Here is a 23,197-nt window from a genome sequence, read left to right on the forward strand (position 1 = left end):
GACTGGAGCGAGCGAGTGCCTTGGTGGCTGACAAAGGACACAAAATTTTCATTGAGATTAGGTCGGAAGTGGGCAGTGTACGCAGTGCGGGAAAGCGAAACACCAGCGGAGAGTCACAACCCATGAACGCTTGCCTCACCAAGGCGCCTCGATGCAGCAGGCTTGAAATTGGCGCGGCATGGTAAAAAGCCTTTTGCCTTGACTGTCCCAATTATGACACCCGAACGCGCAGCAACAAGGCAGAGCGAGACCATGGGTGAGACGGAATCGGACTGGCACCTCACATGCATGCGGCGAGCAGAGAGGGACTTTCAACATGGGGCTGAGGCGGAAAAGCAAACGTATAAAGAAGTGAAACCGCGTGCTTTGTCGTGACAGAAACCGTCCAATAGGAAATAAAGCACAGAGAGAAGCGGCTTTGTACAAAAGATGGCGGCACTTTTCCGAAGGTAGTGCGGTCCCAATGGGTCCCAACATGTCACCGATGCATGTAGCAGTTGCATGTTGTATGTAGCTGGACCTGGTTAACTCGAGCAGGCTAGGTTACTATTTGTCACCGCTCCTTATCAAATGGGATGCCAATAAATTATCATCATCATTATGAGCCGCAGCATCGTGCCATAGGTCAACGGATGGGACATGTGCCCCGATAGTCTCGATACTTGCGTTTGCTCTTCGGGATACGCTTTGTGGCGCCTCCTCGCAAGGTACGAATCGCTGCTTAAGAAGTGAAACGTAGAGTTACGTGCGCGGCTACAACCAGGCAACGCCGGGCTCAGCAGACCTCTGTGCAAAGCGCAGCAGAAGGCGTAGCTCGCTGTCGACGCCAGGCGGACAGTTCAGATCCTTCTGAACCCACGCCTCACGCACGCGCTGCCTCTCGCGATCTCCAGATTAGCGAGGCAGTCGCGCCATACTTCGCTCCGTTTATAACCTGCCGCACGAGAGAGATTGTCTGCGCCAGCCAATATATAGCGAAATGGAAACATGTATATATCTGCGCTCAAATTTCCCAACAAGAAGTATCGTAATGCGTAGACGGTGAATTTTCAAGCGATGATTTTATTGGCTTACAAGTTTCGCTAGCGATATGGTCATGCGAAAACCTAGTTGCTCCCAGAGTATAGCAACTGTGTGAAAGGGTGGTTCGATGAGTTGACCGCTGCGCCGGCGCCGCAGCATGGTCATTAGCAAGGATTCCAGCTGCATAGGCGCGCGCTATCGCCCCGCGCGCAACCAGCGAGAGGCATTTTGCTTCCGCCCGGGGAGGAAAAGGGCAGGAATGGGTTTCGCGCGCACTGTGCTGGCTTCGTTTCCATTCAGTTTAGTCTCAAAAAAACAGATGGGTCGGCCACGCGTTGTACGTTCGACTGAGAAACTGGCAGCCTTCGACGAGCGGCGGCGAGAACTCGCCCGTGAAATACAGGGTGTTGTAACGTAAAAAGCGGGGAAAGAAAGGTTCTATGGGACCGACAAGAGAAAGGAAGACAGCGCTGCGCTAACAATTGTTCATTAGGCACAAAGCTTGCCACATATATACCGCGCACGCTCTAGACATCAGGGTGCAGCAAAGAGCAAGCGACAGGTTATCTTGTCTACGTCAAACCCAACGATTTAATTTCCGCATCGTATAATGAAACGTGTTTGACTAACTCACGCTTGACTATTGATATGAATGTGGTATGCCTCTAGCAGTTCCCGTGCGGTTTCAACTGTACACCTACCTAGGATTTTCACCTCAGAAAAACATGGCTTAAAGCAGCACGATCTGCAATGCGCTCATATCCTTTTTTAACTTGTTTGCGTGTTCCCTTACTCGGTCGTTCATGCAATGATCAGTCTGCCCGAGGTAGCTTTTCTCGCAACTTAGCGGTATCAGGCAAACCACAGCAAGTAAACACTTTCACGTGTAGCGTTTTACGTGCTTGACTTTGCATGTTTGCATAGCAAATCCCGTGATTCGGCGGGATAGGCGACTAAGTTTGTTGGGGGCTGAAAACACAACAGGTACCCCATATTTGTTCGCACCTTCTCGAGGTTGTGGCTCACCTTGTAGTAATAAGGTACCACCTGAGCCTTTCTTTGGGGATCCTTTTCCCCTCCCTCACTACCCTTGGAATTATTGCTATGTCTGAGCTTCACCAGCAAGGTTTCTGCCACCGAGGTAACGACTGAACGAGAAAATCCGGCATTAAAAAGGCGCTGGACCTGATGCTTCAAACTAGACTGGAGCTGATGAACACACGTCGTTCTAAGCGCAGACCCCAGGCAAAGCGTCGCTGTACCTCTTTTAACAATTTTCGAGGGGGCGGAGTCGTATAGGGCAAGAGTTGTTTTTGCGCTCCCGGAGAATAGCGCCAACAAGGATGTTCATTTAAAAGGTGGTTAAATCTAAGCACCGCAACTGATTATCAGTTGGAAGGCCATGGGTAAAAGACAGGCCATTACCATGCAGTTTAAAAAGATCCAAAATCGTGTTGATTTCGTCATGGCAAATTAAAGAATACTGTTGGCCCGTCGTTATAACAAATTCATCTACGTAGGTAAATACTTTTAGCTCATGTGTGCCCTTAAAGTAGACGTCAAGATTTCTATAAATTTCAGAAAGAAACATGCCCCATAGTAAATGTGCTAACGCACGAACCGACACAATTGCCCTCCTTTTGCAAGAACAGTGGGTAGTGAAAAAGTTTAAAGGTGCTACTCACATGGACGTCCAGTAAGGTTAAAAATTATCAGCACTCAGACCAACGGCATTCTGAAACTCGGGTTCACGTCTGTCATCGATACCTGTGTTTATAGCAGCAAACAATTCACGGTGGTATAGAATAAAACAGATCTTTTATATCAATAGGAAGCGCGAAGCGAATATTGTTGTCACGAAAAAAGGAGGCGATAGCATCCGAGTTAGGAATAAGGAAATGATCTTCCACTTCTAGGCTCCTCAGGCGCTTGCTGTCTGTGCCTAAGAATTTTTCTTTTCCAGTTTTTTGCGCTACAATACCATGCCGTTCAGCAAACACCAACTCGCCCGAAAAAAAATTATTGTGTCGCACGTGAGAGGGCTTGCCGTCGGCGCGCCGATCCAGCTGTTAGAGCCACCCGAGCCCCAGCAATCCGACAGCAACGAGAAGATCCTGTGATGAGGGAGCGGGAAGCCCAAGCAATCCGGCACCGTTACCTGTGGTTTAATTAACCGTGACAGAGGTCAGGTGCACGCAGGACAAGCTTCGCTTACCCCCCTTTCGCGGTAGGGGGAAGGGTTGGTTATTTTTTTCTTTGGTTTGGCAACGCTCTCCAAACTAACTACATATATACACGTTAGGATAAAGTGTGAGTAACCTTGGAATGCCAGTCACTTTTAATGACTTCCATACAGTATAATAAAAAAGCACGTGATAGTTAAAATGCCGGGAAGTCGGACGGGTGAAAAAATTATGTGTCTTTTTATGCTTTGCCAGGCAACTACGCTCTGTTTGGAAGTATAATCCAGTAATAAATTCATCGTTACTGCGCTGTGTACTGCACACGCTAGAGGGGACACGATGAACAGTGACTGGGGAATGAATACACAAACTGACAGTAAGAAGCGCAAACTACCAACTGGTTTATTTTCAGATCAGCTAAAATATTTAAGTGAACACAACGATGCTCTGTGTCTGCTTGAACAAAGTTGGGAAGGAAATTAACATATGCTTTCAGATGACATCCTCCCATTTGTTGCTCGCTATTTGTTAAGATTTCCCGCCTATATGTGGCATCACGCGCGTATGTGATTTCTGCGTCAGTGAGCACACCTGAAGGTGTTCTTGCAGGTTGTGGTACTTGAGATTGCGCTATTGAAAGGTCTGATGACTCTTTCACGCGGAGGGGTGCGCATCGCACAATGTTCGCGTATTCAAAGCAGCACACTTATTAATTTATGAGACGAGCCTTAAGTTGCAGTGAACTTTCACATTTATTGTGGGGACTGTATGCTGATACGTGTACTCGTTTATCTTGCTCCGATGAACCCTTTTCACTGGCTAACGAATGTTAAACGTAATCGCTCAGTTTTGTGAGTGTTATCAACAGTTCTATATATCCATTGCCTATGTTCACCGAACCTTGTGTAATCTGATGCGTGATCCGAATTGTGTAGTACATTCTGGAGGCCATGCGGGCACCAGGTATTACGCTCGAACCTTCGACGAGTCATGTATAAAAACCGACGCGCTTGACCAGCAGATCAGATTCTGACGATCGCCGACTGTGATATCCGCTATCGTTGTGTTTTGAGCGTATCATGCTTTTCTGGGCATATGTTCGCCCAAGAAAAAGTTAGTTTGCCAATAAATAGTTTTTGCCTATCGTGTTCTTCGCAGTGACTACAACGTGACACTATGATTAATTGACACAAGTCCACAGCAAGTTTAGTTAAATCATGAAAATTAATTGCGTACAATATAATCATCTTCTCATTGCTATTGGATATACAGGAGCCACTGGAAAGACCGCACGACCAGATGACCACTATTTGGGGAGGCACCTGCAACCCAATGGACTGCATAGAGAAGTCGAAGCCGCTATTCGATGTCCGAGTCGGCGAGTGGTTACTTATGGACAACACCGGTGCCTACGCACTGAACAACGCCACAGGCTTCAACGGCGTGCCGTTCCCGGCGGTGCATTATATCGTGCCGCAAGAGGGCGTTGGCTTTGTGCGCCACATACTCGACGCTTCGCCATTGCTCAGTGGCTACAGCCAGCCCGAAAACGCGCTGAAGAAAGCCCTCCTGGATCTTTGGAAAGCAGAAACTGCCAAACGCAACTCGCGGATTACGGCGCCGCCAAGTGCAGCGAGAGGTACTTGAAGTTATTAGTAAATTAGCAGTCTTTGCTCAAATTAGGAATCCATCCTTTTGCACACTTTTTCATATAGCGGAACGGAATTAAATAACTGTTTGCCGTGTTCATACTCAAGGTACCAAGACTAAGACACGACTGCATGGGGAGCCATTTCTTAAAGAAACTAAAAGAGGCACGAAAATAAGTGTCGGCTATATAGCATTTTACCAGCCTTTCTCTAATAGAAGAAATGCAGCGTTGTGCTCATGGATGCTATAGGATTGCACACATGCATTTGTTGTTATTTTGGTTTGAGCGGGAATTCAGTTGTGGGTTGATGAGGATGCAGGATAAATGCGATTTGCATGTTTCCTATTGCACATATGTCTTCTAGTGCACGGCCTTCCTAGCTTTCAAACACCGCATCAAGTGTGTTTTTTTTTTTGCTCAATAATGAAAGGAAACAATAATGTTTGTGTGGAAACGAGACACTGCGCAGGTCAAAGAAGTTGCAACACTAGTGATAAGCAAGGTAACACTGCATTTCGGATGCATATTAGTATGTTTACTGAATGGTTGTTCCATATTTATATCCATATATATATATATATATATATATATATATATATATATATATATATATATATATATATAGAGAGAGAGAGAGAGAGAGAGAGATAGATAGATATAAGAAGCAAGCAAAGAAATGACACCAAGTAAAACATACGCGAAATTACTTACAGTGACAGACTGAAATAAAGAAATGACAAATTAATGGAAATGGTACTGTTAATTCATGGCAATGCGTTGAGGTGGGATCGTTCCTCACCTACGGCAAGCACAAGTAATTCGCCCATGTTTTCGTTGGTGTCATTGTGTGTTAGCTTTCTATGATATGATTAATAAAAATCGGGCCCCTCGCTTAACCCTCTTTCTGCTCGTTCATTACATAAAGAGGGTCTCGAATCAGCAGCATTGCGGCTTTCAGGTAGCATATGTCGGTTTACTCACCAGTCGCCTTCACCCAGAAAAAGATCACGTACTCGTGACGCCTGCGGCAAAAAGGATGTTCCACAGTGGCTGCCAAGGTTTGTGAGTGGTGGCGCTGCCTGACACTCCCAGGGTTCTAGCACTAAAACATAAATAGCCAAGAAAGTGGATGGCGGAGAGAAACTGCTGCTCACACGCTCGGCTACGACGGAGATCAACGACGTCACTACTATAGCGCAGCCGATCGCGCGCCTCTCCCTTTTCTTTCGCGCCTGCGCATGGGGTTGCGCCGGATGAGTTTTCGGTGTGCTTACGACAGACAGGATGGACAAGTCGGCCAGCCACATACAGCTTCGCTGTAAAAGAAAATGCGCGACAATGCGTCCGCGCGCAAGGTATTGTACGTTTCCGAACACTACATCTGGTTATCTATAATATGCTGGGAATTTTACCGACTTTCGGAGGCATTGATTCGCTCCTGATAGAAATGCGGCCTGCACGCTGCTGCCGCGTCAGGGAGCGTGGCTACCTGTTATGAGCGCGATTAGTTAGTTCTGCATGTGACAAGGATTATGTTTGAGATAACTGATATTTCTGGCGCACTCACGTGCTTACACTGTCGCACGCATTTTATTGAGTTAGAAATTATATGGACACTGCAGGCGCATTTCTGCTGTCGTCGCCGGCATGGCACTGATGTTCCGTGTAAAGTCCAAGGGCGATAACATTGTCTCCGCGCGCCGAACAGTGTATGTGCGAGTGAAAACATACGAGAGTGAGCCGACTATGGTGGCTCAATCGCGCACGCACAAGGGTAGAATCTGGGGAGGAAGCACCCCGGGTGGAGGAAAAGACCGGGAGGAGGAAAACCGGGAGGAGGAAAGAGAGGGAGGGTTGTTTTAGTGCGGCCGCGGCTGCATAGTGCGGCCACGCGCGCCCTATCTTGAAAGCGATCTGCGATGAGTACAGTGTCTTGGGGCACTGTGGGCTAAAAATAGCTTCGTGTGCGCTGTTGTTTTCGCCGCTCAGTTCGCGTTCAAACCAGAGACAACACGAAAATGAATTCCCTCGCTGCCGCTGCAGCACTTCCTTACGCCGTAGTTTTGAGAGCGAGTTTCCACGGTCACCGAGTGAAATGTGTTCATGTTTGCTTGTGTGGGCGTTACAACAATTTCGTTAGCATCCCGGCCGCGGCGGCCGCATCTAGATGCGGGTGAAAAGCAAAAACGTGCGTGGTCCCGGGCATTCGGGGCACCTTAAATATCCACAGGTGGTCAGAATTAATCCGCAGTCCGCCACTATGGTGTGCCTCATAATAAAATCGTGTTTTTGGCCTGAAAACCAAAGAATTCTTTCATTCAATTTAGTTAGTAAGCGAATGTAATAAGCGAATCGATGCTTCACCCTTCGGGTAAAACTGCGGCTATTTTGTAGTGGAAGTGTTCTAGGTGCGTAAGCATTTATGTGGCTACTCAACGCGGAAACCCTTCTGCTCGTCCGCCCGTCCGTCTGTTCATCCGTCACATAAGACAATTGCTTTCAAGATAGCACCCGCAGCTGCTAGTGAATTCATCCTCTTACAGCCTCTCACTTCAACGCGAACTAAGCGGCGAGAAGACAGAGCACACGAAGCTATCAGCACTCGGCGCTCTGTGTCCCCATCGCAGATTGCTTTCAAGGTGGGGCCCGCGAGGCCGCGCTGTACACAGCCGTGGCCAGAGTACGGTTGGTCACGCTGTATAATGGTTCGACGCGGATGACTAATGCGCTAAAGTGCGATAACGGCTTATAATGGTCGGAACGTCATCAGCGAACTTGGCGCCGTTGCCTGCAGTAGTTTGGTAATGTCTTAAATTCAGCAGCAGTTCATATTGCCACAGCGTTGTTGTTTGTACTGGTCGCATCAAGTTTCATAAATAATGTTTACATATGCCCACTTAGACAACTCTTTCAGGAGTTCCTGCGTGGATTTCTTTCGAGGTCCCCAACAGAATTTAATTGCAGGGATGGAAATTTAACTGCGCCATCGCCTGACACGGTGGAACATGACTTGTCTAGGCATGGCCCTTTCAGTCTGAATGCGTAGCCTTTCTAACCAATATGCCATCTCTCACATCGCGGAAAGTGAAGGGTGTCGCATGTTTTCCCTACGCTTAGTTTCCCTTAAGCAGCAAAGTATGGCCGCTACCCCTGCGATTTTGTTGAGATTGGTTCTCTGTATCTTGGGACGAAGGCGTCGCTTTTATTCGCTTTTGTTCGCGCTATGGTTCGCGCCCGCACGGGCCCAATCTTGAAAGCTGCCTGCGATGTTTTCAGAGTGCGCGTGGAAAGACGCACGAATATATAACCTCCAGGACGTGATCACAACCGCATATATTTGTGAAAGTTATCAAGACCACCACAAATCAACAAGAACACACTGAGACAAAAGGCGCTTCCCCACATGCAAATGACCCTAAGTAAGCATGTTCTTTATCCGGCAACCCTATACGAGTCTTATTGGTACATTAGCCTCCTGCAATAGCCGCTGCCCTAATGATAAATATTGTATTGTTATGTGCATTCCTAGCTAACGTTGCTGTTTTGTCAAGAAGGGACGACATCCGCATTCAGAGCAATGTATTCCAAGTAAAACTTCTCTCACTTATTGAACGTTATGGCTATGTTGCTGCAATCTCACATTTAGGCATTCGCATGTCTGTCCCACGTAACGCTGCCGCAATAAAGAGGTATGTTATAAACAAACCCTCTTGAGCAGTCGACACTACTTTCTGTGCGCAGTATTGCATAAGTTCGACTGTCTGCTCACAGGGCTAGGGGTAGCGCCCAACTGAGGTAATTTGTGGGGCATGAAAACGACGACAGAAACTCCCTTCCTTTGGCCTATCTTCTTCAGTTTGTGCGAGATAACATATATGTGCGTAATTACCGATATGTCCCTGCGAACTGCTGTTCCTGTATGAGGACGGAAGTCACAATTCTGCGACTTCTTAAGCGGCGTCTATGAAACAGAAACACTAAGGCAGCGAGGATAGCGAGCATGCCTTCATTAGAGCGACCTGCGAGTGGAAGCTCCCGAATTAAGTGGTGACGGAGTTTTGTGCAAAGTGTTGTTCAAACAAGCTTGAACAATGCCGCGACCGACCAATTTACTGTGGGCTGACGCAAAAGGCAGTAGAGGTTTCTTAGCGCCAGGCTCATATTTACAGCAGACATATTCGCTCAAAAAATGAATTAATAGAATACCATAACTACCATTATGGAGTACCAACTAGCCTGGTGTAACACCACGCTAACAGAGCCTCGTTATGGGCACTTTCCTTTCACTGCACGCCCACTCTGCATGTGCACGCTTGCACGCTTTCACAGTGCACGCTTTCACAGTGCACGCTTTCACAGTGCACGCTTTCACAGTGAAGGACAATAATGGCAGTGACATAACGGTTACCTCAAGCCAACCTTTTTCTTGTCATACTGCTCGTAAAAGCCAACTCCGAGTTTTTTTCTTGCGAGCCTGCAGATGACTGGCATATTCTAGAGTGTGGTTGGGTGCTTAGTCACATGTCATATTTAACCGCGTTGGGTGATCCGTATTAAATTAATCGATATTGTTCCTGATTGCTTTCTGCTCATCTGGCTGACATTGATGTCATCATTTTCGTATTTCCTTCTATTGCCAGAGGCTACGGTGCATGCTTGTGCACATATGCTTGCCAGAATTAGACACGCATGATATGTGCACAACAGTGAGGTACGACCTCAATTGATTGCTCGAGGACCTATATTTGTCACGGGGCTTATAGCATGTTCGTAAGACAGTATTCAGGGCTAGAATTCACAAAGCTTTTCTTTCATAAGGTCTCTTTGTCATTCACCGGCACTTGTCACTATTGTGGTTGGCCGGCTTTTATTTTTATCAAATGGTAGTGTACTAGCCGGCTTTCGATTTCGTTCGCACACTCTTGGAGCTCTACAAAGTACTAGTGCTGCAAGAAAGTATGTCTCTGCGTATTCAACGAAATGGACACCTTAAAAACCCCCAAAAGAGTTGCGCCTATGCACATATGAAACGCATCAACAAAGCACATCATGGGGATTATATGCAGTAGAAAAAAAAACGACATCTGCGCTACGTTTGGCAAACTGAAACTGACGCGAGATTTTTGACGAATTAATTTTGAGAGTGAGGACGATGTAGGCGGGGGCGCTGTGTAGATATGTGAAAATATATTGTGTAAATGGCTTATTTGTGGTCATGGACATGTATATTCGTGAACTTCAATAGGGGAATGTTCAGGTTCAGTCTCACCAATTATTCATTGTTCCAGCGAAACATTAGTTTTTCGTGTTGAGTATCAGCTGTTTTTACCTATCAAAAACTCTTCGAAAAAGTGCTGATAATAGTGCATTCTTCGAATTTAATGAACGTGTTAACATAGCCTTGTTGTGGGCACTTTCGTTTCACATCACACCCGCCCCTGCATAAGGCGTCCGTAATTCTATTCTTTGACTGACCGTCTATGGATCACGTCCTTTTCGACCTCTCAAGATGAGTAAGTATGGTTGGAAGGACAAACAGGCGAGACGTTTATATTACCATGTACATTGTGCTGTTTTCTGTGCACTTTATTAGGCCTGTCACTAAGAAACACGCTGCAGTTGACAAAAGAACAGAAACTGCCCATGACAGCCGCCTATACACAAGTCACTCTTGATAAACTGCACCTGTCCTAATGATTACCTACGAAGAATTCTTGAATATATTATACATCAGTTGATCTGAGGAGAATGGCCACGTCTAGATTCAGGTGCACGTTAAAGAACCCTAGGTGGTCGAAATTTCCTGAGTCCCGTACTATGGCATGCCTCATAATCAGAAAGTGGTTTGGCACGTAAAAACCCATTATTTTTTTTAATAGCCTCGTGCTAAAGCTGGATTATTGAGGTAAACAAAGCGAGAAGCATACGGCAGCGTGTGTTGCCCTCTTGGGAACACGAGGTTGATGCGTCAGCTCATTTATTTTGGCGTTGTTGTTTTGTCACATAGTCATCCTGTCTCCGGTGATATCATGCTGCGACCATATGTTCAACCGTTAAAGTTACTGCTAAGCAGATGAGGATTTGCAGGTCATGTGGCAACTCGTACCCTTGATTCTTTGTGATTCTATTATATACGGGTACACGTCTCGCGCCTGAAACATATGGGAGTAGAGCCGAGGACGTCAACGAGAAGTTGAAGGACCTCGGGTAAATCACGGTGAACTTACATGGGCAGCTGCTGTTCAAAAGCAAGCCGCTGACCTTTATTAGAGGCCCTTGTACATTTTTTATCCCTATTAACTTTCTAGTGGCATGACCCTAGTAAACATTTCATGCGTAAACCGTACAGCTATTTCTCGCACGTTGAAACAGAGCATATAATTTCCAGCCGCCGGCCGCGTGCCATAGATATAGGACTGCACGTGTTGCGCTTTTCTAGCTGCAGACCTCAAACTAGGGAACACGGTGTTTACTGCAAGGTGAGTTGAACCACAGAGTTCTTTGTTACATTTTGGGAAATACCTGGGAATGGCGCCGCATTTCTTAGGAGTAACTTATGTTAATGATTATTATTAAAGTCAGCATAAATTTTAAGAAGTAAGGCCACATCTCTCGCGAGAGTGCGAAAGAGGTATTATTATTCGTATCCTAATGAACAAGCGCAAAGTAATTGTAAAAGAACTTAGGCGATCGTAAAGGAAGCTGTTGGAAATCCCCCTTCGCAACGCGTGTTACCTGTCGCTATCAATGCGTACAACATGGATCACTGCAGTCAACATTTCGCGGACAACGGTCAAGCATGAGCATCGTAATTCTCTTCAGACAGAGGCCAAGACTTTTCACACTCTTTATGGAGTTCGTTTGCTGTTCACAACTGCTGTTCAAGGTAGCGAGTTAGATGGGGTTATGGCATGGTTGGTGAAGTGTAATATTGATATCCTTAGCCCCACCCTTATGTCATGCGTTTCACCATTCGTTGCGTATAACAATGTATGCCTCTTGGTTAAAAAAAGCCAACGTCATACCGATATATAAAGCCGGCGATAGCTCTGATCCTTCAAGTTACAGACCTTTATCTGTTTTGAGTATTATCGATAATATTTTTGAACAAATAGCAAAGCATGTATGCATTTTTCTAGAAAAATACTATGCAATTCACCTTGAAGAACATTGATTCAGGTCACATCACTCCAGTTCGACAGCTGTGGTAACTTTACCACAAAAAATTAGCATGGCGTTGCATAATATCTCCTTGCAGCTGTAGTTTTTCTTGGCCTAAAGAAAGCTTTCGATACAGTAGACCATGGGATTTTGTAAATCAAATTAAAGTACTGCAGGTCTCGTGGCAAAATGTAGGATTTATTTTTTAGTTGCGTAAGTGAACGCCAACAAATGGCCATGTTGAGCAATCTTTCATATTCTCGACTAAATATAAAAAACAGGAGTACCGCAGCGATCCGTTCTCAGACCCTAATGTTTTATCTCTACGTGAAAATCTGTCAAGCTTAATAAATTCCGCACAGATGCTAATGTATGCTGATGATACAGCAATCATTAAGCAATACATTATGGGTTTTACGTGCCAAAATTCCGCAGTGATCATGAGGCACGCCGTAGTGGGGGACTCCGGAGAATATCTACCACCTGGTGTTCTTTAACGTACACCTCAATCGAAGTCCATGGGTGTTTTCGGCCCCATCGTAATGCAGCCGCTATGGCCGCTATTCCCTGCTGGGACCTTGTACTTAGCAGCCCAACACCATAGCCACCAAACAATCCCAGTGGGCGCAGCGATCGTAGTCACTGCTAACAACTTATGCGAACTGGAACATAAAATTAACGCAGCACTAAAAAAAAGGAAATTTGTAAGTGGTTTTCAGAGATCAAATAACAATTAACGTCCCAAAAACTAAATACCCAATCTTTCACTCCCGTTACAAAGCATTAAATATCGAACTTTTTCGCCTAACAATACAGAACTGCCTAGTTGAACAGACGTCAGATTTCAATATTTGGGTGTAATTTTCAACACCCATCCAAACTACCGAAGTCATATCAACTGAGTATGCGCAAAATCAGGACCTAGGTGCAATATTCTGCTAATGGCTAGAAATTATTTAAAAGTAATATTCTGCAATTTCCTTATTTCGCTTTTTTTTTATTGTCACCTGCTCTATTGCGTCGATTCATGGCAACGGACATTCAAAACAAACCTTGAACCCAAAAAGTATGATAGCCTTGCAAATGATGCCGTGACTTGCTCCGCCCGAGCGCCACCAATCAAGTGAAGCAGAGCCTACAGCCCGTCAGTCGAGACAGGACAAGCGCTACAGAGCCCGTCAGAACGCATACGAGGAAGACTAACGGCGGCGACGGAATTAAATTGGAGCGCACTGTACCCTGGGCGTTATCCGTTCAACCTCGCCTACACACAACTCAACCTTCATCCCTCGGCTATGAATCACTGAGGAGTTTGACGAGAAGGCGAGACACCTCCCTCGTAAATTGCTGGTGTCCTCACGGCGACAAATAGACACTTGTGTTTCTGAAGTGCTGCCAAATGTAAGGAAATTTTCCATGAACTGGAGATAGTTAGAATCAGTTCGCGCAGGACAGGGGTCGTTGGAGATTGCATATTGCCTTCGACCTGCACTGGACGCTGATGTTGCTCTCTTGCCACAGCCAATAATGAGTGTTTTTTCGAACAGAATTCTGCTGGCCTCTGGTGGTGCAAGGAAATTGAAATTCTGCTCATTGACGCTGATGAACAGGGCCCCATCAGTAATGTTCAACAGCGATTGCTTACTCTCGTGCGCTGAGGTAAGTCATCCTGCAGAGTATGTTGGGAATAAACAACATATATATAGCAATTGCTGTGATTTATCTAGCTGCGATGTGCCCGTGTTTTCATATACGAAGTCGACGATATAGAATACTTCTCTCACGGCCTGGTGATAATAATACCACTTTATTTTTATTGCTAACACGAAAAATAAAACTGCAGCAGATAGTGTATATCTCGAGCTCTCTGGCGAATGCTGGTTGAGGAAATAATTGCATGTGGACATTCAGGAAATGCTCAGAATTCTTCAATTCAACATATATAACTTTTTTTATTTCGTACATATTGCAGAACCACAATCCAAGCAGGGCAGACATAGATATACAAAAGTATAAGACCACAATATAACTATATTCTAATACGTTAGAAAACAACAAAGCGGTTTGTTACGAGGCCCCATCTAAACACTTCCGGCCATTATTGATGGGGGGAGGGAAGTAATGAGACCAACTCATATGTTAAATTCTACATAATTGAAACCTGGCTGCCGGGAAGTCATGTCCATTAAAATGAATGCTTTTCTGATATATGTTACCTGCACGTGTGGCGCTGTACACAGCACTCTTAGAAAGGCGATTGCGAAAAAGGTAGCTACCGGGGCAGCTACTAAATTTATTACCCATTACTACCACAGGGTTACTACGCTAGGGTGGGTTGATATAAGTATTGTGTTCCTAAATACAAGTGTCCTTATTTCCGCATGAATGCTGCTGTACCGGTAACTGGAGTTCGTTAAAGCTTCGATAAATCAGCTATTTCTTATGCTAGCTTTTTTTCTTTTCGCTTGTGTTGATTACATAAGGCGAAAGTAAACATCGTGTAGTTGATGAGGAAAAGACATTTACTACGTGGATATTTCAGATGAATAGTAAGTGTTGCCTTTATAAAGCACTTAGTAGGTTTCGCTCAGTGAAAGGTAATGCCATCGCCACCTATGGTTATTGCGTTGTGAATTGGCAGCCTTATCATTATGTTTAGATAAAAAATCACCACCCAAGTACTCCGTACAGAGGGTTAACCAGCGAAGCTGAAACGTGCGGCCCCGATGTTTATCATTGGTTTAATCCCGATGGTTTTATTAAACGACGGCTTGGAAGATCCTTGGTGTGCAGTTGCTGCTTGCACTCTGCTGCACGAGCATCTTCTTGTGCCCGGGCTGCATCATCAGAACGGCGTTAACAAGATCGTTCCCGGTTCTGCCCGCGGCGTCGTTGATAGGAAGCTGCCTGCTCCTCAGCAGTCCGTATGACGCGTGACCTACCCATTTCACAGCCGGAGCGAAAATGCAGTGCGCGCGTTCAACTGGAATGGAGAGCAACGACGTCACTATTGGCGCAGCCAATCGCGCACCTGGCTTCGCGCACATTCGTGCACATGGCTTCGTGCACATGGCTTCGTGCACATGGCTTCGCGCCGGAATTTTCGGCGTACAGTGGACAGATGGACTGACGAACGTGTTAGCCATTTGCAGCTTGGCAGTAATATAGTTCGTATCATTTTGTTTGATAAATAGTTACGTATTACATTGCGGCACACATATGCGTAGATTGTATGTTGTACAAATAGATATTGACAAGGTTCCTTATTTAGCCAACTATATAGGAGCACACCGGCTATCGTAAAGGTTTTGGATATACATACTCATATGGTTGTTTTAGACACATGTTGCGTATATTATCCCGATCATTGTATAGTGTGATGAGTTTTCCCCCTTTGTTTTCTGTTACTTCCTGTGCAGTGCCATTCATTACAAGCAACCTAATTTCCTTTCATGACTCTTACGTGTTATTGTTTGGTCGAGTTATAAAAATCACTAAACTGCGTGATAATGTGGTTTCCGTGTTCCTTCCCTTTTCTTCTTTTTTCGCGTGTTTGTTCATAAAGCACAGTTAGATGCAATAGCGAGCTGATTGTTTCTTGGCAATGGAAGTGCCAATTGTAAACAAAAAAAAGCCCTCCTAACTTAATTGGGTAGCAAATACCACTACACTATCAGAAAAGTTTACCCCCTTTGATTCCTGTCTTGCCACAAAAAAAATAAACGTCATCTGTCTTACCCGCTTTTCCTTTCTTTACCGCTTCGAGCCCGGTACTTTGTAGTAACTAACGGCATGCGCGCTATCAACATGACATAGCATTGCCAAAAGGAAAGTGGCGGGCGTGGCGTTTTCAAGAAATTAGACACAAGCAAGGCAGATGACGATTATTCTTGTGTGGCAGAAATACACCCCAAAGGGTGTAAACTTTTTTTAGAGTGTATTAGCTTTTGGTTAGTAACAGAAGCGACCTTCCTACAGCTTCCAAAAAAAATTTCGTGTCGTTGTAGAAGCAAAAAATTAATCCTGGCGATAGTGAAATGCCTGGCCGACCCCCGGCGGAGGTGAAGCAGGCGTTAAGCAATCCCCGCACTCCCCACACGTGAGCAGATCACGAAGCTAGCGCAATGCCGGGCCAACCCGCGGCAGAGCTGAAGCAGGCGTTAAGCACTCCCCACACGTCGGCCCATCCCGAAGATAGTGCGATGCCTAGTCAATCCGCGGCGGAGGTGAAGCAGGCGTTAAGAACTCCCCGCACTCCCCACACGTGGGCCTATCCCGAAGATAGCCCAATGCCGGACCGACCTGGGGCGGAGGTGAAGCAGGCGTTAAACACTCCCCGCTGTTAGGTATGGTCGGACGCCAAGGGCGATGCGTCATCCCCCTACCCTCTAATCGGGTGATACGTCATCCCCTACCCTCTAATCGGGCGATACGTCATCCCCCTACCCTCTACTTGGTCGGACCCCACGGCGCCGAAGAGGTCATTCACCCGACCTTCTCCCAGGATTCGTCGAAAAGAAGATTGACTTCTCCTGCGAGGGGCAACGTCAGTCCGCTTGCGCACAATGGGCCTTCTCTCAGGATTCGTCGAAAAGAGGATCGACTTCTTCCCGTGCTCGGTAATGCAGGAGGAGGGGCCCTCTCTCTGTGCCTGTCACGTGTCCTCGACGGAAGCAAGAGCCCGCCCACACTTGTAGAGAGCCTATTTAAGGGGCTCCGAAATGTACTTGTATAGATACTTCATACTTGATACTTCATTTTCTTATTTTCTTTCAACTACCTTTGAATAAACAGTGCAAGTTTCGCACTAGCAAATCGTCGTCTCGCCCTTGCTCGGTCGCCATGGTCTACAGGATGCCTGCAGCCCGCGGACAACACTACGCTACCCAATAAGTAATGTCGGTCGAGCTTCGTTAGGCAGGCGCCGCTACTTCTCGGCAGCAGTACGGTACGCTACCCTGGAGTACGCAACAAACAGGTTGCTAACGGTGGGATCGCCCCTGAAGTGCAACACCGCACACCCCACACGTGGGCCCATCCCGAAGATAGAGCAATGCCGGGCGGACCCGCGGCAGAGCTGAAGCAGGCGTTAAGCACTCCCCATACGTGGGCCAATCCCGAAGTTAGCGCAATGCCGGGCCGACCCGCGACGGAGGTGAAGCAGGCGTTAGGCACACCCCATACGTGGGCCGACCCCGAAGATAGCCTAATGCCGGGAGGACCCGCGGCAGAGGTGAAGCAGGCGTTACGCACTCCCCACACGTGGGCCCATCCCGAAGGTGGTGCAATGCCGGGGCGACCCGCGGCGGAGGGGAAACAGACGTTAAGCACTCCCCGCACTACCCAGACGTGGGCCCATCGGGAAGATAGTGCAATGCCAGGCCGACCCGCGGCAGAGGTGAAGCAGGCGTTAAGCACTCCTCGCACTCCCCATACGTGCGCCCATCCCGAAGTTGTGCAATGCCGTGCCGGTCCGCGGCGGAGGTGAAGCAGGCGTTAAGCACTCCCCGCACTCCCCACACGTGGGCCCATACCGAAGATAGTGCCATGCTGGGCCGACCCGCGGCAGAGCTGAAGCAGGCGTTAAGCACTCCCCATACGTGGGCCGATCCCAAAAATAGCGCAATGCCGGGCCGACCCGCGGCGGAGGTGAAGCAGGCGTTAAGCACACCCCTTACATGGGCCGACCCCGAAGATAGTGCAATGCCGGGCCGACCTGCGGCAGAGCTGAAGCAGGCGTTAAGCACTCCTCATACGTGGGCCGATCCCGAAGATCGTGCAATGCCGGGCCGACTCGCGTCGGAGGCAAAGCAGGCGTTAAGCACTTCCCCTACGTGGGCCTATCCCGAAGATACTGGAATGCCGGGCCAGCCCGCGGCGGTGGTGCAGTTTGCCATTGAGAGGCCCACATACACAGCTTCGCTGGTTATCTTTCTTCACAAAGTGGAAGGGCACTGAGCTGTTTGCTAAGAAGGAGGCTGTCAGCTTATTTGCTCTTAGAAACGCCCTTCATAAGGTGCGCGGCAGAAGACTGATATATTACGTATACTATCACAAGTCCAAGCACCTAAATAATTAATAAGACATGACAAAACGATGGTATTTTTATGTGTTTCTAGTCTTCCTCCCCATGCCAAGCCGATGATGGGACCTGCATCTACACTCAAGGTTCCATGCATGATGTGGCTCGGAACATTATTTCGAAGCGGGTAAGCACATGATGTAGAATAGTAAACGTGCGCGACAAATATTTTGGTCCGCATCAAACAAAGGCCGCAGATGTTTACAAGAAATATGTGCATGCTCATTGGAAATATAACGGGCGGTACAGCAGACGCATCTGTTACTCCATCCAGTTGATGCTTTCGAATTCATCGGCATCCTTAATGAGGCCCCTCTTACCACATCCGCAGGCATAGAATTTTGCAAAATAATAATTAAAGACATTTGCTTGCCATCACAGATTCAGCAGGTTGCAGTTACGAAGTGCAACTTAACTTGAAATTTGCGACCTCTAGTCTGCTCCTTAGGAGTGTATACAAAATTTTTGAAACACCACAGGCTAATGGTGAAAACTCGCATTTCACTTAACTTCGGCTGATTGGAAGGGTCGATACCAAAATTGAGCTCGCAGATAGCGCATACTATGTGCATCCCATGCGAAGAGGTTCCGCCCTTTTGTCTCCATTGTCTGCGTGAACTTGTTGCCCTTTTCACTGAAGGCGTGACCTTGGCTCGGAGATTGCAAAGGAACGCTAGCTATCCTAACACGCGCAAAATACAGTCTCTATCATTTACAGACACAGTTTGCATTGGTGACATTCCATGAAGGCTTTAAGGACACTGTGAATGCTTTTAGCTGTATGCAGCTTATCTGTACGTGTCAAGTGCATCCTTTCTTAAGGTGTTTTTGATAGGTCTGTTAAAAACCCAAATTCATCGCCTGGAACAAGCTAGTAGCATCATAATCTCGAAACTCTGAAAGCGTATCGGGAACGTGCTCGGAAAGTACTGAGTGTTCTCACTTCCGGCAAAGATTTCATATGTGATTGTGAACGGTTACTCTATGTATCTCGCTCTATTATCCTAGTGATATCTGCAATGATGTATTTCTCACTGCCCGTCAGTACAACTAGAGTGATTCCAAGGAGAATGGCTAAAATATTTTGCATCCGTTCAATCATTTCTGGATGATTGAACGCCATGTATGGCCACGCATTATAAGCTATTTAGGTTGTAACTTTCTCTATATATCCGTCCTTTTTTTGGCAACAGTTATGTTGCAAACGTTGGACCAATCGAACTGATAACAAATACCAGTTCAGTTTATATTGCTTTAAGTGATGGCTCCTCACAAGAACGATAAATCCCAGTCAGGTGTGACAGTAGAGCATTTGAGCTATCGTCTAATGGATAAGTACACTAAATATATAGAAATGTTAAAACATTACCAGATTCCTTCGATATTAGGACTCTATTACTTGACTACAAAACGTGCACTCATATTGACTGATCCGTATAATCGTCAAAATTGAATGAAACGTGATACTATTGCGTTTGTTGAGAACTTCACTGCATTTCTATCACAAGAATTGGTAAGCTCCGCTTTTTGTTGGGAATTTTAATGCCTAACATGTTTGCTAGTATTATTGGCTGGTTGAATTCTGCGCAAGATCATATGGTTCTTCATACAGGACGGTGTTATTTTGCAGACCATGGCGACTGGGAGTCCACTAACAATCTTGAAAGAATATCATTCCCCAATTTCATCGAAAAAATATTTTGCATTTTTCTACCATTCATAACCAACAAAAAATAAGATTTTTTTTTCAATAACCGACTTCAAGATATTCATGTTTCAAAGCATACAGAGCCCGATGCCTTCTTTCTCTGCGACCTGCGGGACATAGCCAACAAGGTCGACCTTTGGAGAGAATGTCTGCCAAGGGTTGTGCCCTATTACGGTGAGCTACTGTTTCCTGTTTTGCTCTTTAAAACCGTCTCATCTTTGATATTGCCGCAGTAATGATACAGACAGTTCGAACGCATTTTCGTCATTGCGGTCGCCATCGCCTTGCGTTCCTGTATATGGCAATGAGCCTATTGCGCTGTTGTGCCCCAGGTGCGGTGTTGCAGCTCGAGGTAGCGTTTAGGCCCGGAATCCACGTGGCACATGGACGAATACGTCCGGTAGTAGGAATGAAGGAAAAGTGTCTCGTTTTACCATTACTACACTGGCTCCAGAAACGGAAGCCCACTCCATGTTGGAGCATATTAAACGTCTCATCTCACGTCAGGACACGCCAATACACTCTCACTGCACCAAAGGGCTCCGTTTTTAAAACCATCGTTTTCCCTAGGAGACTAGACTAGGGAATCTTATGACGGTACCTCGCCCAATTACAATCGTCGAATCGGTCGTTAAATCCTTCCCATGACATCGGACCGTTCCACCGGCTCCGCCTCCTATGTTGCCCCATCGCGGGGCACGTCTCCTCTCGCATTCCACCTACCCGGCCCTGGCTGCCCGTAGTGGCCGCGCGGTCAAGCGCATACGCGGTCCGCGCCGTTCTTGGCAGATTATCCGCCGCGAGTGCAAGGACTTCGGGCAAGGGCAAATGTTTGGTGGGTTCATGCCCGCTCCCTTTCTACACCCACAGATGATTAGCTGAAGGTGATTACCAAATTTTCGGAGACCAGGCACAGTTTAGATTGTGAAGCACGCCGTATCAGGAAATTTTCGGCTTGGGACAAGCATATGCGCTGCCAGCCAGCAGCCAGTGCTCCTCATGATACTAGCGTTGTGAGCGCAAGTGCTCACGTCATCTGATAAGACATCTTCATGTTTGTCTGTGTGCGAGTACAACCGTGCCGGTCCATTTAGTAAGCGAAGGTTTAATGAAATTGATATGGCCTAGGAGATACATCCGCCTTATTTCGCGTGGTTGTTTATTCCGTGTTTGTTTCTTGTAGTTGTTTATTTTGTGTAGTCTTTAGTTAGATGGTCATTTCGTGTAGTGATTGCTAACACTATGAATGCCGCGCCTTTCGCGCAAGTCTGCGACATTTCACTCTGGAAGTCTTAGATATGCTGACAGGAGGCCCCATGTACTGTTTAAAGATAGTCAACTTCCTTCTTTTTTTGCAGAATGTGGAGGGCTAACCCCCGAGTGAAAGCACCAAGTATGGCGCAATCTGTGACCTTTATGCTTTCTTTATCTGCCTATAAACACAGCCTTTCAGCTCTTTTAACTCTTGCAGCTTTCTCAATATTGTACCATTACGTTAAACCATCCTTGTTTACGGCTTGCAATTTAGAAACATACAATTATGAGCGAGATTCCACAATTTCCGAGAAAAGAGTAAGGCCGAAATTTCAAGTAAAAGTCCATTCTGTCTCATCTTCAAAGCTGCCAGCAAATACGACGTCGTAGTTCTCTCATACCGTCTCACAAGTCCCGTTCAGGGCATAAAAGTCCAGAAGCAACCAAACGAACGAGAGCATTTCAGGGAAAAGCAGACTATGCAAAGGTGCCATGGGAAAGCCGGGGCGAATTTTTTATGGAGGCAGAAAAACGAAAGTGGGAGCGAGGCTTCTGGTGTAGGTGTGACATAGTTCTTTGCTCCAATGTGGAAGAAGGCTGGAGTGGTGAGGGGTAGAGATATTTTGTGTCAAAAAACGCAGTGTATCTATGTTTTCTCATTCAAACTCATTTGCAGCTATCAAGTCCTGTCGAGACCCAGTGGTATTGAACATCCTCAACAATCTAGGGGTCAGCTTCGACTGCACCAACAAGGTATTCGAAATTGACAATGTCGTCTCTCGCATTCGTTTAATGAGAAAGAAGTATATTGTTTTAAATGGCAGAAAGCACTAGCGCCAGAAATTATTATTGGATTTAATTTTGAACAAACTGCGTTTAAATTGAGAGTGACAGCATGCTAAGGGTGTCTTTTATATTTGTATTCTATTATATTGCTAAGAGTGTTTTATACTGTATTGTCTTTTTTATTTATATTTGCTTTTTCAATCCATCGATTATTAACTCTTCTAAACTATTAGTTACCTCATTACCACAGAGAAGAGCTGCCGTCAAAAATATTATCTTTGAATAGGTGCTACACTCGACTCCCTAATTTTTTAAGGTTCTTACCTGGTAAAACTGGTATTCATGTATTAAAATAAGTAGATAGATTATGAAATGCAAAAGATGCTGCATACAGCATTGGAATTGCAAAATGTGATTGGAAAGAGTAGCTTAGGTGCCGTTGTTTTTAGTTCTTTCGCTTGTGCTTTACTGTGAACTGCTAAATAACGAAATTTATGAGCGTTGTGACGAAACAGTCAGGGCATAACAAGCGGCATTGCACGTGCTACGACTTTTTTTTTTCGTATATGGCTGAACAAGTACAACTTTCAGAAGTACAACTTCGAAGCGCTACGTGCAAACGCTTCACTTGTGGCAGCTAATGCTTTCTTGTTAGCTCGCATCAAATAATTTATGCTACTCCAATTTGCTTGATTTTTACTACAGTTGCTGCAGTTGCCATCTAAAGACAACTTGAAAAAGGTAGATTCTAGCCTTGAGCTTCTAGCATAAATAAAAACCATCTAATAAAGCAAAGAGAGTGTAAGATGCTCATGGCCACCGTTTGCTACTGCTGTTTTTATTTATATTGCTACTTGAAAGCACAGTAAGGAAACTACTTACATGGTATACTTACAAGGGTAGCAAGCACTGGCTAACATGGAAGCCAGCTAACATCAAGCAAAGCAAGTCATTGTCATCAGGTCAAGCAGTGGCCACGTATGAATACGTCCATCTAAATCCAAGAATCGTCATCATCTTCTTCGTGAAGCACGCAGCATGAACCCCAGTGGCAGAAACACCGGCCCGGAGCCCCTAAGGACCCACAGCAGAGGAAGGGTGGCAGTGATTGAGTCTCGAAACGTGGAAGTCTTCACCGGACTACGGAATAGAATATGTAGCAGGACTAGTGGACACAATCTTATATGTGACGTCAGTCACTTGTCGATGGATGCGGTATGGGCCTGCGTAGCGAGGAAGGGGCTTTTCAGAAAGGCCCGCACGTCGGGAGTGGGACCAATGTAGCACGAGGGCACCCGGAGGAAGACGTTCGTGGCAGTGTCACTGGTCGTAAAGGCGCTTCTGAGATT

General features: G+C 46.2%; 3 protein-coding genes across 3 annotated transcripts in view; 2 read left to right on the plus strand and 1 right to left on the minus strand.

Annotated features, from left to right (window-relative positions):
• LOC135917009 (uncharacterized) overlaps window positions 1-4,853 on the plus strand; it is a 45,939-nt gene extending 41,086 nt beyond the window's left edge. Inside the window, exon 10 of the mRNA XM_070532691.1 lies at window positions 4,479-4,853. Coding sequence (XP_070388792.1) covers window positions 4,479-4,853 — 375 coding nt within the window. The remainder of the gene's footprint in view (window positions 1-4,478) is intronic.
• LOC135916997 (ornithine decarboxylase-like) overlaps window positions 1-5,886 on the minus strand; it is a 110,987-nt gene extending 105,101 nt beyond the window's left edge. The window contains exon 1 of the mRNA XM_070536515.1: window positions 5,839-5,886. The gene's annotated coding sequence lies outside the window, so the exon portion shown is untranslated. The remainder of the gene's footprint in view (window positions 1-5,838) is intronic.
• A 220-nt stretch (window positions 5,887-6,106) lies between these two features.
• LOC139057764 (ornithine decarboxylase-like) overlaps window positions 6,107-23,197 on the plus strand; it is a 37,416-nt gene continuing 20,325 nt past the window's right edge. The window contains exons 1-5 of the mRNA XM_070536519.1: window positions 6,107-6,212; window positions 13,566-13,677; window positions 18,138-18,227; window positions 19,883-19,982; window positions 21,739-21,815. Of these exons, the coding sequence (XP_070392620.1) occupies window positions 6,142-6,212; window positions 13,566-13,677; window positions 18,138-18,227; window positions 19,883-19,982; window positions 21,739-21,815 (450 nt within the window). The 5' untranslated portion in view covers window positions 6,107-6,141. The remainder of the gene's footprint in view (window positions 6,213-13,565; window positions 13,678-18,137; window positions 18,228-19,882; window positions 19,983-21,738; window positions 21,816-23,197) is intronic.

Source organism: Dermacentor albipictus, chromosome 1, assembly GCF_038994185.2.
Source record: "Dermacentor albipictus isolate Rhodes 1998 colony chromosome 1, USDA_Dalb.pri_finalv2, whole genome shotgun sequence".
NCBI classification, from domain to species: domain Eukaryota; kingdom Metazoa; phylum Arthropoda; class Arachnida; order Ixodida; family Ixodidae; genus Dermacentor; species Dermacentor albipictus.